The 18,568-nt window shown below is 48.8% G+C and overlaps 1 protein-coding gene across 2 annotated transcripts in view; it reads left to right on the top strand.

The window, feature by feature from the left end:
- The window catches only part of cdh8 (cadherin 8), a 264,118-nt gene that overhangs the window by 156,134 nt on the left and 89,416 nt on the right, over positions 1 to 18,568 (top strand). For both annotated transcript variants that reach the window (XM_038806240.1, XM_038806241.1), the window contains exon 5: positions 13,491 to 13,658. In XM_038806240.1, coding sequence (XP_038662168.1) covers positions 13,491 to 13,658 — 168 coding nt within the window. The remainder of the gene's footprint in view (positions 1 to 13,490; positions 13,659 to 18,568) is intronic.

The following is an 18,568-nucleotide window of genomic DNA, read 5'->3' on the forward strand; positions in this document are numbered from 1 at the left end:
CGCCCTATCCCCGTAACCTAACCTGCACACCCCTGCGCATGCGGGGGCAATTTAGCATAGCCCAATCCACCTAACCCGCACATCCTTGGACTGTGGGAGGAAACCAAAGCACCCGGAGGAAACCCACGCAGACACCAGGAGAACGTGCAAACTCCACACAGGCAGTCACCATTGACATCATTGACATCTTGGAGGTAGATATATTCAGTGTTTCTTCCCTTCTGCCACTTTATCATTTCATGGACGTTTTGGAAGGCAACTCTGCCGAAGCAGAACTTCCGACAGACATCATGTGTTGAAATTGCAACAGTGGAGTTTGAGAAACTCCCAAAAAACGCAGCCACTAAGTTCCGGGGGTGCCAGTCCATTCAATGCCTTGCTTTATGGAAACTGAGAAACCCTTTGTGCCAGATCGATTGCTGTCCACAACCTGGAAGCTACGGGAACAAAACTTCCCATGAAGCTGTGGCCAATCTAACTCTATCGATGTACAGTGTAAATCAAGGAAAAGAGTGGGGGGGGAGGGGGGAGCAGCAACAAATCCCTGTGAGGTCAAAATGCCACCGATTGGAGGCTGTGAACTGAGGCCTGGGGGCTCTTCCTTCACCTGGAATGAAAGAAAGAGAAATCTGAGTCCATTCTAAATGCTGAGTAGCGAAGAAATGTGGATGAGCAGAGAGCTTTTTGAGGGGTCCAAGTACAGAATCAGCGAAAGCTGGTGGACATGGAAAAATATAACCAGAAGGGCTAATGGAATGTTATTATTTCATCACAAGTGGACTGTTGGGCAAGGCTATTGAATTAAAATGGGCAGATGAAGTTAAAACAAACATTCAACCATGATATAATTGAATGGTGAAAAGGGCTCGCGAGACTGAATTGGATCCTCCTGTTCCTATGTGGGCAGCAAATCTGCTGACCCTATCGAGGGAAGATGAACCTCACATTATCCTCAGGCCGTTTCATGGCTGGGACTATCCCGTGGGCTTCAGGTCCCCGACATTGGAACGAAACGGGTTTCCCAACATCGTCCTTGCCAGCAGCTAAATCAGCTCAGCAATATTCCCAGAGGAGGCGTCCTCGTTGACTTCCTCCATGCTTGCTGTCCTATTAAAGGTGGCGGCTGCCAGCCAAATAATGGCCGGCAGCTCTAGACCCTCGGCAGCCCCACTGGGAGGAGTGAGCGCAGCTGAGGCAGATCGGAGATCCCAAGAACATTTCAGCATAGAGGCCACCTGGGAGGGGTGAAGGCAGTAGGCCCCTCCAGTTATCAGTTGCCTTTCAAGCCCGTGGACCTCTCTTTTAGGCATGGAACTGGAGGATCAAATAGCCCCCATTAAACTGGCGGCCTCTGGATATGGCAGGGAAATTGTTCCACCATCAAACAAATGTCTGTGAACCATCGAAATCACCTCTAATTGGAGCCGTACATGTGTAAGTTGACTGACTGCCTCCATATTCTAGACAGACAACTTGATCCAGCAGGGAAAGAGTCGGGGAGACTTCTTGATGAAGTTTGGGGCAGCACGGCAGCACAAGTGGATAGCACTGTGGCTTCACCGCGCCAGGGTCCCAGGTTCCATTCCCCGCTGGGTCACTGTCTGCGCAGAGTCTCCACGTTCTCCCCGTGTCTGCGTGGGTTTCCTCCGGATGCTCCGGTTTCCTCCCACAGTCCAAAGAAGTGCAGGTTAGGTGGATTGGTCATGCTAAATTGCCCTTCGTGTCCTAAAAAGTTAGGTGGGGGTTACTGGGTTACAGGGATAGGGTGGAAGTGAGGGCTTAAGCGGGTCGGTGCAGACCCGATGGGCCGAATGGCCTCCTTCTGCACTGTATGTTCTATGTTGTTCATTTTTTTCCCCAGCCAACCTCCCCGCCATCCCCAAGCCCCCCCCCCCCCCCCCCCCCCCCCCCCCCTTCCCCTCCCCCACCCACCACCACCACCACAGCTTGAACATTTTTAGCATTCTGGGTTTGCTGTGGTGAACCCAACTTACAGCATGCACGCGTGAGGACTGGCACTTTGAGCTACAAAGCCAGACGGTGGCAGATGAAAACCAATCATCAATATCTCCTGATTTCTCGTGCTAATTGAAAGCTAATTTCCCGGTCAAGACTATCCCCAAAGAAAGCACACGTGCTGGAACACTACTCCAGCAAACGGTGAAGCTTCAACAGTGGACAAGAATAGGCAACTAACAAAAATAGACACTTGTATTTTACAGCATCTTTCATGACTCAGGACATCACAAAGTACTTTCCAGTCAATTAAGTCTTTTTGAAGTGTTGCCATTGCGGTAACTTTGGAGATGTACAGTCAATGTGCCCACAGTAACAGTGATAAATAATTGACCAGGTCATTTGTTTCAGGTATTAGTTGGGGAAAAAATGTTTGACAGGACAGCGGGAAGAATCATCCTGCCTTTTTTTAAGTAGTTCTGTGGGATCTTTCATGTCCCTCTGAGGGCAGGTGTTGCCTCGGTTTAACATCCCATGAAGAAGGCGGCACCTGAGACACGATCTCAGCCTTGAACATATTTAATGGTCCAGCCTCGACATCTCTCTGCGGTAAAGAATTCCACAGATTTACTACCCTCTAAGAGAGAACATGAGGTGTCACTCATATTTTGATGCATGTGGGGTTTGGTGTCTAGTTCAGTAGGATGTGGCCAGTTGGAGGGCAGGATGGGATAGGTGGGCTTCCCCTGTACTTTGTTGCTGCAACTCCATTCCTACATATCAGCTCCATTCTCTCTTTGCCAACTTGCCTGAAGTTGAATTAGACTGTCTACAATCCGGATGTGCGACATCCAATCCTAAGATGAATTTCCAACTACTTAACCATGTCGCCTCTCAGACCATCTATTTCCACCCCCATGTCTTCGCCCAAATTTAACTCTGCAGCCTGCCGGCCTCTTGCGAAAACCCTCATCCATCTTTTTGTCACTTCTGGGCCAGGATTCTCCCCTACCCGGCGTGGCGGGGGCTCCCGGCGTGTTGGAGTGGCATGAACCACTCCGACGTCGGGCCGCCCCAAAGGTGCGGAAGTCTCGGCACCTTTAGGGGCCAAGCCCTCACATTGAGGGGCTAGACCCACGCTGGAGAGGTTTCCGCTCCGCCGGCTGGCGTGAACGGCCTTTGGCGCCACGCCAGCCAGGGCCGAAGGGACTTCGCCGGCCGGCGTAAGTCTGCGCATGCGCCGGAGGGTCAGCGGCTGCTGACGTCATACCGACGCATGCGCAGGGGAGGGGGTCTCTTCCGCCTCCACCAGGGTGAAGACCATGGCGAAGACGAAAGAAAAAGAGTGCTCACACGGCACAGGCCCGCCGGCCGATCGGTGGGCCCCGATCGCGGGCCAGGCCACCGTGGGGGCACCCCCCGGGGTCACAATGCCTGTGCCCGCCCCCAGGACCCCAGCGCCCGCCCGCACCACCATTCCCGCCGGTAAGAGAGGTGGTTTAATCCACGCCGGCAGGAGAGGCTTGTCAGTGGCGGGACTTCGGCCCATCGCGGGCCAGAGAATCGCCGCGGGGGCCCGCCGACCGGCGCGATTCCTGCCTCTGCCGAATCCCGGGTGGCGGAGAATTCGGGACACGACGGGGGCGGGATTGACGCCGTCCCCGGACGATGTTCCGACCCGGCGGGGAGTCGGAGAATCCAGACCCTGGTCTTGACAGTTCCAACACACCCCTGGCTGGTTTCCCGCATTCTACCATTCATAAACCTGAGACCATCCAAACATCTACTTACTCACACCAACTCCTCTTCCCCTATTGCCCTCGTGCTCATTAACCTCCACTGGCTCCTGATCAATCATTGCCTCAATTTTAAAATTCCCATTCTCATCCTCTCATTTAAATCCCTCCATTATCTTGCCCCTTCCTATCTCTGTCATTTCCCCTCGAAAAATCAGCGTTCATCTAATTACTGGATGTTGAATGTCCCTAATTTTAATCACTCCACAATTAGCGGCCATGCTTTCAGTTGAATTGTCTCCGGTATCTGGAATTCCCTCCTCTAACCCCTCCACATTCCTTTCCTCCTTTGAAAACTATCGCCCTTTTTCATCTTCCCTTGATCACTGTCAGTGGCTCGGTGCCAAACTTTGCTTCATAACTCTCGAATGGGACGTTTTAAAATGGTGAAAGCACCACATAATTATCACTTATTTTGTAAGTAGGTTGGGATGGCTGGGCGGGGGGGGGAACAAAATCTGACGGTGAGTGTAGAATCTGGCAAGGAAGCTCGCATAGACAAATTCGTAAAAACAAAGACTGGGGGTTTATTTGGATCACCAATAACCTCCACTTCCCCAAAGGGTCTCCCTTCTCAACGTGCATCCAGGTCAGGGTTTGTAGACAGGCGAGGCTTCACCTTGTTAAGGGGTACCCCCTGTTGCCAATCGGCACCAATAATGTTGCCAATTAATAATGATGCTCTTTAGAGTTACCAGGTGGCAAATGATACCACCACAAGGCTTTACCGGATATCGATCAAAGGACTACACAACCAGTTAGTCAGTTCAAGTTCAAAGATGGTTTATTTACACACAAGGATTACTTTGACGTGCAACACAAAACACTACAAGTTAAACTACACCTAACAACTACAATAACATATACTTAACTTCAGGGCAACCAGCTCGAAACAGATGGACAAGGCCTTTGTCCAGATCTTGCGTGGCTGGGTGGAAGAAGTGGCTCTGTTTCTGCTGGGCTCATTCGTCTGGTAGCGATCGTTGGTCTTGAACTTGTCTGTCTAGTTGTTAAGCTGCACTTGGGTTGGCATAGGCAGTCGTTATGCTTCACCGGATCCAAGACAGACCGAGCACATGGCTGTGTCTCTTCTTATCCCTCTGGGATTTTGCGCTCTTTGGGGCGGTCCTTAACTTGGACCCAATAATTCGACAGGCTTCAATCACTGCCTTCGATTTTGGCCAATAAAGCGTGGGTGCCTTAATGGCTGGGCGTGTCCTTAGCGGTCATTGACCTTAGCTATTTGGGCTCCCTGAGTCAAGGGAGTGGCGCCGATTAGTCTGTATCTGTGTCGGTTACCTGAGTACAGTTCTTTTGTTCTGGGGAAATGGGCCGTTAGAAAGCAAACGAGCGGGGGTTTCGATCGCATCTAGCTATCTCGGTTGCAAATACACACACAAGCTCTGAGTTTGTCTGAGTCCTGGGTTGGCCAAAATTCCCATGGTCCTTTGCAGGTGGTCACCTCAGATGGCTACACCCCACCCCCTGTGAGTTCATGTTCTGTGGAGATCACAGGGAATCTGATAGCTCTTATACTGTGACCTCCACGGCGGTAATAACAGGGAGGTTTTTAATTTGCCACTTTCTCCATGGGCATCACAGGCTCTTGAAAATATTATTCTGCCAGGATCAGCTCCTGATGTGTATGCCTGCTTTATTCAGAAACACATTACAGTCCAACAGCAATCCTAAAATTGATGTTATTTCACCCGTCCCATCTCATCCTCTCGGGCCCCAAGATTGGGACGGGGTGCAAGAAAACTCTGCAAATTCCGTCAGGTTGCACATTGAAAAAAAAAAGGTGGGGTCCAGATCTAATCAGGTTAAAATTTGATGTTGCCGCCTGTACTGATACTGCAGCAGCCTAATCAGCCCGGTTTCAAAGTTTCCGTGCTACATTTTTCAATAAGATTTGAGTGTAGAAACCCTGGGCGAAATTCTCCCATCGGGAGACTAGTTGCCGACGCTGGAGCAAAACACTCTGGGCGAAATTCTCCGCCCCCCACGACGGGTGGGAGAATAGCAGGAGGGCCTTCCCGACATTTTTGCCGCCCTCCCGCTATTCTCCCCCCCCCCCCCCCCCCGTCGAAGTCCCGACCCGAATCGCTGCGGCCGTTTTTTTACGGCCGGCAGCGATTCTCAGCTGTTAGATGGGCCGAAGTCCCAGCCCTTTCCGCCGTTTTTACAAACGGCAAACACACCTGGTCTTGCCGTTCGTAAAAACGGCGTCACAAACTCGCTATTAATAACCATGGCACCGATTGGCACGGCCGTACCACGGCCGTGCCAAGGGTGCCATGGGCCCGCGATCGGTGGGCACCGATCGCGGGCAGCGGGCCCGATGCCCGCGCACTACTTGTCCTTTCGCCGCCCCGCAGTATCCATTCGCGGGGCGGCTGAGGGGCAACCCGGCCCGCGCATGCGCGGGTTTCGCGCAAAAACGCGATGACGTCACCCGCGCATGCGCGGGTTGGAGTCTTCCAAACTGCGCATGCGCGGCTGACGTCATATGACGCGTCAGCCGGCACTAACTCCGGCAAGCGGGCTTAACGATTTTCGTTAAGCCCGTCTTGCCGGAGCCTACGGCGTCGGGCTGCTAGCCCCGGCCGGGGACCAGAATCGGTCCCCGGTCGGGAAGGGGCGCGCTGCTGTAAAACCCGCCCGGGTTTTACGGCAGCTTTACGATTTCTCCCGTTTTGGGAGAATCGCGCCCTCTGTGTTTCACTCCGGCGCGGAGGCCGCTCCTCGCCCCCTATTCTCCCACCCCAGGGGGCTAGGAGTGGTGCCACGTCAATTACGCACGCTGGGCCTTGGTACCGCGTGAAAGCGGCACCGCGTAAATTATGTGGCCGGCGTCACGTAAATGACATCACCAGCGCATGCGAAGGTTGGCCGGCGCCAACCCGCGCATGCGCGGTTGACGTCTTCCACGCGGGCGCCCTGCAAGACATGGAGGATTGATCTCGCAGGGCGGCGGAGGAAAAGAGTGCGTCCTTTAGAGACGCCGACTCGCTGATCGGTGGGCACCGATCGCGGGCCAGACCTCTACTGAGCGCCCCCCTGGTGCTCGATCCTCCCTCCCCCCCCCCCCCCCCCCCCACAAGCCGCACACACAGCGTCCGTGCGCTGTTCATGCCAGCAGCGACCAGGTGTGGTTGGCGCCGGTGCAAACCTGTCGCATTGGGCAGGCCGGAGAATCACCGCTCGCCCGCTACAAACGGCGAGCGGCGATTCTCCGAGCGGCCTGTCGTGAAACGCGGCACGCCGTTTTAAGGGGGGGTGGGAGAATCACGTGCGGGTGCCAGGGCGGCGTGGCGGGATGTCCCGGCACTCCCGCGATTCTCCCACCCGGCGTGGGGGTCGGAGAATTGCGCCCCCTTTTTTTTGGCACGGGTGCATCGAAACGAAATAGTCACACCTTCTCCAGTTCTGTGTAGAGATTAGAGAGGCTAGGGTTGTTCTCCTGAGAGCAGAGAATGTGAAGACGAGATTCACGAGGGATTAAGAATGGTTTTGGTTAGAAGAAACTTTTTCTGCTGGAGAGTGAGCGGGCAGCCAGACTACACAGATACAAGACATTAGGCAAAATAATCAGAAAGGAGATGAAGACAAATATTTAATGCAGCAAGTTGTGACAATCTGCCTGCAAGCAAGTTGGAATCAGATTCAATGGTAATTGTTTTAAAGATAAGTGGATTCAGAGGAGTGGGATGACATAATAGCTTTTTCAATTAGCGAGCACAGGCTTGATGGGTTGAATGGCCTCCTTATACACTGGAAGATTCTGACCAGAATACTTTAATCTACCTTCTTTCACAAATTATCAGGCCCTTCGGTAAATTCCAGCAATTTGGGGATTGTTTTGGGAGGTGTTTTTTCTCCCTGGTCCCACCTGTCAGGCAGGGTCTTTCTCATGTGTGACCAGCCATGTGAGAGAGATCCAGGATCTGACAGCATCCACTCCAGGCCCGTTAGCTTGTGAAATTGCTTTTACCTTTCAAAGTGAATTCCCAGTCAGACGAAATTTTCAGCAAGGAAATAAATTGCAAAACTCAACAGGGGTGGCGGGAGATTGGATGGGGGGCGGGGGGGGGGGGGGGGGTTGCGGGCGGTGGGGAAAGGCGGCGGGGGCTGTCATCAGCTTATTCTTCAGGCAGGGACAGAGATGAAAACTGTCGGAGCGTAGACGTAATCAATGAAGGGAGTTAAGTGGGTCAAGGAGCCTCTTCTCATTTTGTAGTTTTTATCTACTTCAGTTATATCTTTGTGGCAAACAATTATCAGGCGTGATTCTGCTGATGAAACAGCTGCTCATGGATTGCTTGAAAAAGGAAAAGAATGAAAAGAAAGACTTTTTTATTCAATAAATAAACATATGAAATAAAGTTATCCACATTGCACGAACCAACATATTTTAGGACATTAGTGCCTATGCTTACAGTGGAAAACAATGTCGCAGCATAGCATTGCTTGGTGTCTGTCATTCTTTGGCACTTTCTTTAAGTGGTAATGCCATGACAAATCATCTTCACCCTGATCAAGGAAGGGTCCCAAACAAGAGAGGGACAAAGGAAGCACTTCAAAGATACCCTGAAAGCTTACCTTAAGAAATGGAGCATCGACGCCAATGCCTGGGAGATCCTTGCTCAGAGGAGACGTACTTGGAGGAATCTCCTGATTGAAGGGACACGATTCTTCGAGGACACCCACGGGCAAGAGGAGGCCCGGAAAGGGAGATTGAGAGCCATAGTCCAAGCATCGATCCCCCCTTCTGGGAACACCTGGCCAGGGTGTGTTCGGAGATGCAGCTCTGGCAATGGGCTCATCAACCATGCAAGGACTCACAGAAACTATGACCAGTAATGCGGAGTTTCTTAGGTGGACAATCATACTCGTCAGCGAGCGTTTGCTGAAGAAAAGGAGATAAACTTAGGCATCGAATGTTACTGAGCTATTTCCCAAGGAGTGATCAGAGCTGAGATCCATTCCTGCCCTCCCTGCAGAATAAATTCACCAACCGCTGACCCCAGCATAGAATCAGGCATGGAGAGGAATGCGGATCAGAGAATTGAAGCTACAATCTGCACTCTCTCTCAACGTGTGCTCCACTTGAACACAATTCCCTACTCGTAGTGCAGCCTATTGGGTTCATGCACAAATTTTGCAATCGTGGGGGTGTTCAGGAGAATTGGGACTGGGAGCCATGGCTGATTCCAACTGCGTTCCCCCCCCCCCCCCCCCCCCCCCCTAACCGCCCCGCTCCACCACAACCATCCCAGCAGCCTCCACCACCCCGCCCGCCCGCGTTCCTCTACCTTCACTCAATTGAGATCAGCTAACCTGACACGGGCTGGGAGTCGAATCTGGGAGCATGCTGTATGAACGGTTCAGCCAACCCACCAACTCTAGCAGCTGCACTATCAACTGGTACTTACACCTGCATCATTGTAATAAGAATTTATTGCATTTGGTACCCTCCATTATAGACCATTATAAATAAACCATTTTGTTGATACGCCTGGAAAAAAAATACACTTGCAAAAAAATAACTCTCCAGATGCATAACTGTTATGTGATAGCACAGAATGAATTGCCGGCTCATTCTCACTAATAGATGTACAATTTGGAATCGTCAGAAATCCTCTGAGTTGCATAATTCCAGTGCCAAGAAATTTCAGAAGAGGTCAAGATTTGCATTCCATTCCCAGAAGAAATGAATTGCTTAAATTAAATAGAATCACCTTTGCAGCAGACAGTACGAAACATATGTACCACAATCTACTCCACTTAATGTATTTCTGCTTAAGCCGATAAATAATTTAACCCTTTCAGGTGGATCCTTTCTTCAGACAGTGTCATCTGAAAGGACAGCTTCCTCTTGATTTCGAATCCGAGGAGGAAACGTGCTGAGGAGTCACAGTGCGCCCGTAGTTCATTAATATGATGTGGGGCGATTGCTAAAAGTGGCCCTGATAGAAAAACAATACTGTAGCAATTAAACAATCCAGAGGGCACTTGCAGAGGGCACTTGCCCCCCCCCCCCCCCCCCCCCCCCAGTTGCCAATTTGTCCCTCATTTCAGCCCTTGATCAACTTGATCATTACGGGGAAGGTAAGCAGTACAAGTCTGTCAGCACTGATGCTGAAGTTCAAGTCTATTAACCTTTAAGACGTTGATTGTCTTGCTTATGAAAGGTTTCACTAATGAGATTACGGGATGTTCCTCATTATTCTGTGCTGTGTCTTGGTGGCTACAGCCTTTCTTCCTGCCACACACACACACACCCATACAAAAGGAAAGACCCGATTTTCTGACGGTACGTTGTCAGACAGAGCCACAAATCCGTTGATCAACTGCTCTCGCAGAAGCTGCAAGAATTGATTTTTCAGAGCTGAGCGAGGATTTTCCGGGTGCCCCTTCTTCAAGACCGGAAATTCTCGCACAAGGTCAGTGGACCTTTAAGTGCTCTTGTCAAATTTTCCATCCTGCCCGCGATGTGCCTATGGTGGGCGGGACTGGAAAACCTACCCTGATTATGAAGAAATGAGTGAGAAGGACCCCAAATCGTATTGACCTTGTGACCGTTCATTAACTGAAAGGTTGTATGGCATTTGGGTCCGGACTCTGATCACTGTCCGCGTTTTCGTTTTTGACAGCTTGGCCCAGTGGCAGAGCACTGAACTCTTGAGTCAGAAAATTTCGGGTTCAATTCCCACTCCAGATAACTGGGAACAAAAGTCAGGACTGAAACTCCAGTGCAGAACTGAGGGAGTGCTGCACTGCTGGAAGTGCTGGTTTCAGATGAGACATTAAACTGAGGGTCCATCGCTCTCAGAGGGCTGTTGCACTATTTGCCAGCTGCAGCAGTTTGAACGATGACTCACCGTCACCATCTCAAGGGCAATTGGGGACAGACAACACATTAGAACATAGAACATAGAACAGTACAGCACAGAACAGGCCCTTCGGCCCTCAATGTTGTGCCGAGCCTTGATCACCCTACTCAAACCCACGTATCCACCCTATACCCGTAACCCAACAACCCCCCCTTAACCTTACATTTATTAGGACACTACGGGCAATTTAGCATGGCCAATCCACCTAACCCGCACATCTTTGGACTGTGGGAGGAAACCGGAGCACCCGGAGGAAACCCACGCACACAGGGGGAGGACGTGCAGACTCCACACAGACAGTGACCCAGCCGGGAATCGAACCTGGGACCCTGGAGCTGTGAAGCATTTATGCTAACCACCATGCTACCCTGCTGGTTTTTAGAAACGCTCTGTGAAAGAATTAAATTATTTTATTTTAAATCCACCCTTCAGAAATCGCCAGGAAAATTGCCTTGAGCACTGGAGACCATTACAATGCTACTGCAATTATTGAAGTGAATCTCCGTGTCTGATGGGTTTCCTCTGGGCGCTCCAGTTTCCTCCCACAGTCCAAAGATGTGAGTTTAGTTGGATTGGCCATGATAAATTGACCCTCAGTGTCCAAAGATGTGCAGGTTAGGTGGGGCTACAGGGATAGGGCAGAGGAGTGGGCCGAGGTAGGCTGCTCTTTCAGAGGGTCTCTTGATGGGCTGAATGGCCTCCTTCTGCGTTGTAGGGATTCTATGGTTTTATGACTTTAATTGACTTATTAACAGGAAAGCAATATTTGCCCAGGATTTCCTGATTGGCTGTTGTGACTTGGGTGGGCATTGGGTGAGAGTGATATTGGGCCCAACAGTGTTGTTAAACCCACTACTCCCACCCATCTCTACACATCTGAAAAGTCTAATTGACCCGGGTGACTGTGAAGAGTTTGCACCTTCCCCCCCATGTCTGCGTGGGATTCCTCCGGGTGCTCCGGTTTCCTCTCACAGTCCAAAGATTTAAAAAAATTTTTTTTTTTAAAATTTAGATTACCCAATTATTTTTTCCAATTAAGGGGCAATTTAGCGTGGCCAATCCACCTACTCTGTGCATTTTTGGGTTGTGGGGGTGAAACCCACGCAGACACGGGGAGAATGTGCAAACTCCACACATTCAGTGACCCAGAGCCGGGATCGAACCTGGGACCTCAGCGGCGTGAGGCGGTTGTGCTAACCACTAGGCCACCGTGCTGCCCGCTCACAGTCCAAAGATGTGCAGGGTAGGTGAATTGGCCATGCTAAATTGCCCCTGAGTGTCCAAAGGTTAGGTGGGGTTACTGGGTTACGGGGAGAGGGTGGAGGCATGAGCTTAAATTTAGGTAGGGTGCTCTTTCCAAAGGCCAGTGCAGACTCGATGGGCCAAAGGGCCCCCTTCTGCACTGTCCATTCTATGAAGAGTCAGAACCAGCAGGAAGGGAGGGAAGAAGTTAATTTTATTTTTAAACGGCTTTTTTTTAGAGAGTATTGATTTATTCGTTCATATAGCAATTTTTACAACCTCAAGCTATCCCAAAGCACTTTACAGACAAGGAATTACTTTTTTTTTTGAATTGCAGTTGCTGTTATAATGTAGGGAATTTACCAGCCAATTTGTACAAAGCAAGATCTCATAAACAGATTTAATTTTGCAGGTAGAGTATTGGAAGGTAGATACAAATGAAAAGAGAAGGCTGTGAAATGCCAGGGGACGTAGGCACAAAGCTGGTATGTGGGTGTTGGGGTGGGGCAGTATTTTGGGCAGGAATGTTTTTTAAAAATCAATGTTGATGGAAGGATAAATATTGAGGAGGACACCAACAGGACTCGTCTGCTCCACTTTGAGATAACGCTGCGGGATCTTTTACATGCGCCGGAGAAGGCAGACAGGGCCCTCAGTTCAACGTTTCTCTCCAGCACTGCAATTCCGCTTCCACACGCACTCGGGAGTGTCAGATCAAATGTTGTACTCAAGCCTATGGAATGGGTGTTCTGAACTCAGACAAGAATGCTCCCCGCTGAGCTGTAGCTAACACTACGACTGAAATTATTCCCAGTTCAAAGCAGTGCTTCGAAATGAACTCGTTGTCCAATTTGTGCATCCAATTTGAGATCCAGCATGGATTACAAGAACGGTCAAACGCTCCCTTGCTTCACCTCAGTGCAATGGCTTGACGGAGCCCCCCCCCCCCCCCCCCCCCCGTTCGCAGGGCGATGTGACCTTTCTGAATTGCTCAGAAGGCAGCGAGTGCTGCGCGACACGCTGGAAACTGAACTGACACCGAGCTCAAATTCATTTCACATTGAACCTTGTGCAGTCAGCAGTGAAAGGAGACTTTCATTCCATCAGCCTGGGCTGGAACTCGGAACCACCAGCGGCAAGAGGGGGGGCGCCTCCCTCTCAGGTAGACATTGAATTAACTTGGCTGAGAGTGTACTTAGCTGCTACGATTAAATGTGTACAAGGTAAATGGAGGATAAAGAAAATTGCTGGCTCTTCAATTATTGAACTGTTTTCCAAGGGAGCAGTGTCCTGAAGGAAAGGACAATAAAAACCAGGAGCAGGAGAAGTCAACCCTGAGCATATTAAAGATCCCTGGAGTGTCATGGTTTTAGAAGACTAGACAGCAATACTGGTAGATTAAATTTCCCCTGGCACTCTCACTTGAATGGCAATGCACATGAGTGAATGCATATTCTTGTTCCAAAAATACATTTTCACAAAAAGAGATTTTAATAAAAGTAGGATTCATCTATCGAATTCTGAAAGAGGTTTTAACCTTTCATGTTTTTCCTCTCATGATTCATGTTTCTGTTAAACGCTGTCTTTCTTTCTGCACCAGGAATTATAAGGACCGCCCTTCCAAACATGGACCGGGAAGCCAGGGAGGAATATCTTGTGGTAATACAAGCCAAGGATATGGGCGGCCACATGGGAGGTCTCTCCGGGACAACAACCGTCACAGTCACATTGACCGACATTAATGACAACCCACCCAAGTTTACGCAGAGTAAGTGTCATCGACCTCGGCTGTTCTGCGCTTCGCTTGTACCACGAATGTGAGATTTTACTTGTTGTACACTGAAGAAATGCAGGTTATTAGATAAAAAAAACCTGTGGAACAAGTTTATGTTATATAAGCATCACTTGAGCAGCCACCCATACAGCTTCCATCTGCACAATCTGACAAGGCTCAGTGCCTTTTCTCCAAAGGCAAACTGCTCCTGAATATGACTGCGATTGTTACGCACCCTGTGTAGCTATTCACTGAGCTGACTCTCTTACACTCCTATTATCCCCTGCCTCTCATTGTCTGGCCGAGCTGTCACAATGCTTTTCCCCGCGTGGCCTTGGATTCACGTTGCCGCACAGATTCGTCCACCATTTGCACTCCTACTTGTTTATTCCTCTTTCTATTTTCTCTGCTTTGAGGCAAGTTAAGAGACCAAGGTCTCCTCTGTCCTTTCAGAGAAAGACTCCATGGCAGGATTGCAAAGGAGGAATTTGTGGGGCTTTGATGGTGAATAATTGGTGGCTCCCTCAAAAAGACAGTGCGGGCATGCTGTACAATGGCTTACTCTGGGCTGAAACTCACAGGCCTCTCGTGGGTGGGATGAATTAGGGCTCATAGAATCATAGAATTTACAGTGCAGAAGGAGGCCATTCGGCCCATTGAGTCTGCACCGGCTCTTGGAAAGAGCATCCTACCCAAACCCACACCTCCACTCTATCCCCATAACCCAATAACCCCACCCAACACTAAGGGCCATTTTGGATACTAAGGGCAATTTAGCATGGCCCAATCCACCTAACCTGCACATCGTTGAACTGTGGGAGGAAACCCACGCAGACACGGGGAGAACGCACACAGACAGTGACCCAAGCCGGGAATTGAACCTGGGACCCTGGAGCTGTGAAGCTATTGTGCTAACCACTGTGCTACCGTGCTGTCCTTGACTCCATGCCTTCAATCCACCCAATCCCACCACAGTAATGAGGAGAGGCTGGGGGCTTCAGGTGGGTCACCCTGCCATGGCCCAGTTGCGGCCAGAAAGTGGGCAATTCTCCCTGTTAAACTGAATGTGAAATTCTAATGTGGTGCATTGCTATCATCTGGAGACTTATTTACCACGGCTTTATAGATTAATCCTATATCAGTGCACATAACCAGGTCTACAACAGCTCATTCCCTAGTTGGCTCTGGAAGGTATTGCACTAAAAAACTGCCCCGAATGTAGGCTGCGATCATAATCTTACACGTTACCTTTGCCAATCGGATTCATCCAATCCGAATGTAATTAAAGTCACCAACTATTATTTTGCTACCTTTCCTTCATGCCTCATTTACCTCAACCAGTGTACTGTCCTACAGTGCAACTGTGAGGGAACCAATAAACTACTCTCACATGCAACCTCTTACCTTTCCTATTTCTTATCACTACACAAACTGATAGCACATCTTGCTCTTTCAGGGTGAGGTCCCCATCTTGTACTACTGTGTGACTGACACCCTTAATGAACAGAACTACCCCACCACTTTTTATCAGCTTCCTTTCTTTTCAAAATGTCAAATCTTCTCCAATATTCAGGCCCCAACCATATTTCTGTAATGACTATCAGATCACACATATTTATTTCCATCTGTGCTTACAATTTGCTCATTTTGTCGAGAATGCTGCGCACATTCAGATACAGAACCTTTAACGCTCTCTTGTTAACATATTTGCCTTATCTGCTCATGCAAATTTAAGTTTGTACACTCTGTCCCTTCCTTCCATACTTTGGTTGTTCTACTACCTCCTCGTTTCCTTCTGATTTACCACATCTCCTGTCACATGGTCCCTTCTCCCCACTATTTAATTTAAAGCCCTTTCTACCACCCTAGTTGTATGACTTGCAAGAACACTGGTCCCAACGCAGTTTAGGTGAAGACCACCCCAAAGACAGAGCTCCAACTTGCCCCACCATTGGTGTTAGTGCCCGCATGATTGAAACCCATTGCGCCCACACTAATCTTTGAGCCACACATTCATCTCTCTAATCTTATATACTCTATGTCAATTTGGTCATGGTTCAAGTGATAATCAACAAATTATTATATTTGAGGTCTGATTTCTAATTTAGCCTCTATCTGCTCATGCTCCTGATGCAGAACCTCTTTCCTGGTCCTATTTATGTCAATGTTACCTACATGGACTACAGCAACTGGATCCTCCATCTCCCATCGCAGGTTCCTCTCCAATCTTGGAAACGGGCTGGCAACACAACATTTTGGATTTGCGCTCTCGTCTGCAGAACATTGTGTCTATCTCCTTTACTATACTTTCTCCTACTACCACTACATTTATTTTTGTCCCCCACCCCACCCCACTTGAATGGCTTCCTATACCATGGCACCATGATCAGTTTGCTCCTACATCTTGCAGCCCCCTCTCTCATCCATATAAGTTGCAGGAATCTTGGACCTGTTGGACAATTGTTTCAGTCTGTAAGGGGCCTACATTTCTCTTTACCAATCTCTTTCTCTTCACATATTTATGTAAACTCTTAGTGTCAGCCTTTATGTTCCTTGCAAGCTTCCTTTCGTACTGTACTTTCCCCTTTTTAATCAACCCCTTCTTCCTTTTTTGCTGAATTCTAAACTGCTCCCAATCCTCAGACCTATTATTTTTCTTGGCCAATCTGTATGCTCCTTCCTTTGATCGGATACTATTTCTAATTTCCTTTATAAGCCATGGATTGGCTCTCTTACCCCCTTTGCTTTTCTGCCAGATAGGAATGAACAGTTGCTGTAGTTCCCTCATGCGTTCCTTGAATGTTTGCCATTGTCTATTCACTGTCATCCCTTTAAGTAACTCTCCCCAATCTATCAAGGCCAACTCATGCCTCATATCTTCATAGTTCCCTTTATTAAGATTCAGCCCCTAGTCTCTGAATCAAGTCTACTTCACTCTCCATCTTGATAAAAAATTCCAGCATGTTATGATTGCTCATCCCCAAGGGGTCTCGTACAGCCAGATTGGCGATGATCCCCTTCTCATTACACAGTACCTAGTCTAAGATGGCCTGCTCTCTAGTTGGTTTCTCCACATATTGGTCAAGAAATCCATTCCGTATACACTCCAGGAATTCCTCCTCAACGGCATTGTGGCTAATTTGATTTGCCCAATCTATGTGAAGATTAAAATCACCTGTGATCACTGTTATTCCCTTATTACATACATCTCTAATTTTGTGTTTAATGCCATTCTCAACCACACCACTGCAGTTTGGGGTTCTATATATGACACCCACTAATGTTTTTTGCCCCTTGGTATTTCTCAACTCGACCCATACAGATTCCACATTGTCAGAGCTAATATCCTTTCTCACGACTGTGTTGATTTCGTCTTTAACCAGCAGTGCAATGCCACCACCTTTTCTTTTATGCCTGTCCTTCCTAAATACTGAAAACCCTGGGACATTCAGTTCTCATCCTTGGTCACCCTGCAGCCATGTCTCCGTAATCCCAATTATATCATACCCATTTATATCTATCTGCGCGATTAATCCATCCACTTTATTGCATAGATGTGGCTCAAAGGAAGATAATTGTGACTGTTGTCAGCCAATTATCTTAGTTCCACGACATCACTGTTCATCAGGGTAGTGTCCTAGCCCCAACCATCTTGAGCTGCTTCATCAGTGACCTTCCCTCCAGCATACGATCAGGAATGGAGATGTTCACTGACGACTGTAGTGTTCAGGCCATTGTCAACTCTTCAAATAATGAAGCAGTCCCTACCCACAGCAGCAAGTCCTGGTCAGCATTCAGCTGATAAATGACGCGTAACATTTGTGCCACAGAAGTGCCAGTATTAACTATCCATAACAAGGGAGAAGCCAATCACTTCCCCTTGACATTCAACAACATTACTATCATTGAATCCTTCACCATTGACCAGAAACTGACCCAGAGCAGACACATGAATACTGTGGCTACAGAGTCATTCAGAGGCTAGGAATTCCCCAGTGAGTAACTCACCTCCTGACTCTCCAAAACCTGTGCAGTCAAGGGGCCAGCCAGGAGTCCGATGCTTGGATGAGTGCAGCTCCACAACACTTAAGAAATGCAACATCTGGACAAAGTAGCTCACTAGACTAACAACCCATTCACACCCTTGTCATTCAATTCCTTGACCTAACCCTGTGTGGATTGGAACCAAATTGTGTCATATTGTTTAAACAAGATCCAGTTCTTTGTCAGTGAATATCAATGCCTTTGAGGACCATATAATGAGCTCAAGAATTGCTGGCCTGGGGTGGAGAAAGCTAGCCTGAGTGTTACTGAGAGAACTTTGTTGTTAAGAATATGTGCAGGTTTTAGGGGTTGGCACCAGCTCCGATGCCCTCATTATCCCTATTGACATTCATTGTCCAGCATCATGCATGAGAAATTGGGATTTGACTGAGATTGACAGCATCTTGAGGGGCGGAATAAAAGATAAGAGAAATAGATGAGAGGAGACCAAGTGAGTGGACAGATTGATGGGATGGAGTGGAGTGGAGGACCGAAGAAAAGACAAGAGGAGAGGAGGGTAGAAAAGACAAGGGCAGAGAACAGGAAATGAGCAAGAAGGAGATGTGAGTGGAGGTGAGGAATTGAATGAAGAACTGAAAGGAGGAGAAAAGAAGAAAAGAGACAGGATCAAGGAGAGGAGAGGAGAACATGGGAACACAAAAAATAATTGCTGGAGTATGTCCTTCAACCTTGCTCCACCATTGAACATCATCAAGGCTGATCTACCGAAACAATGCTTTCCTGCACTGTTGTCATATCCCTTAATACCCCAAATTTATCTCCATCGGTCTTGAATATGTTCAGTGACTGAGTATCCACAGCTCTCTGGGCTAGAGAATTCCAAAGAATCTCAGCCCTTG

Source organism: Scyliorhinus canicula, chromosome 9 (assembly GCF_902713615.1).
Source record: "Scyliorhinus canicula chromosome 9, sScyCan1.1, whole genome shotgun sequence".
Taxonomy (NCBI): Eukaryota; Metazoa; Chordata; class Chondrichthyes; order Carcharhiniformes; family Scyliorhinidae; genus Scyliorhinus; species Scyliorhinus canicula.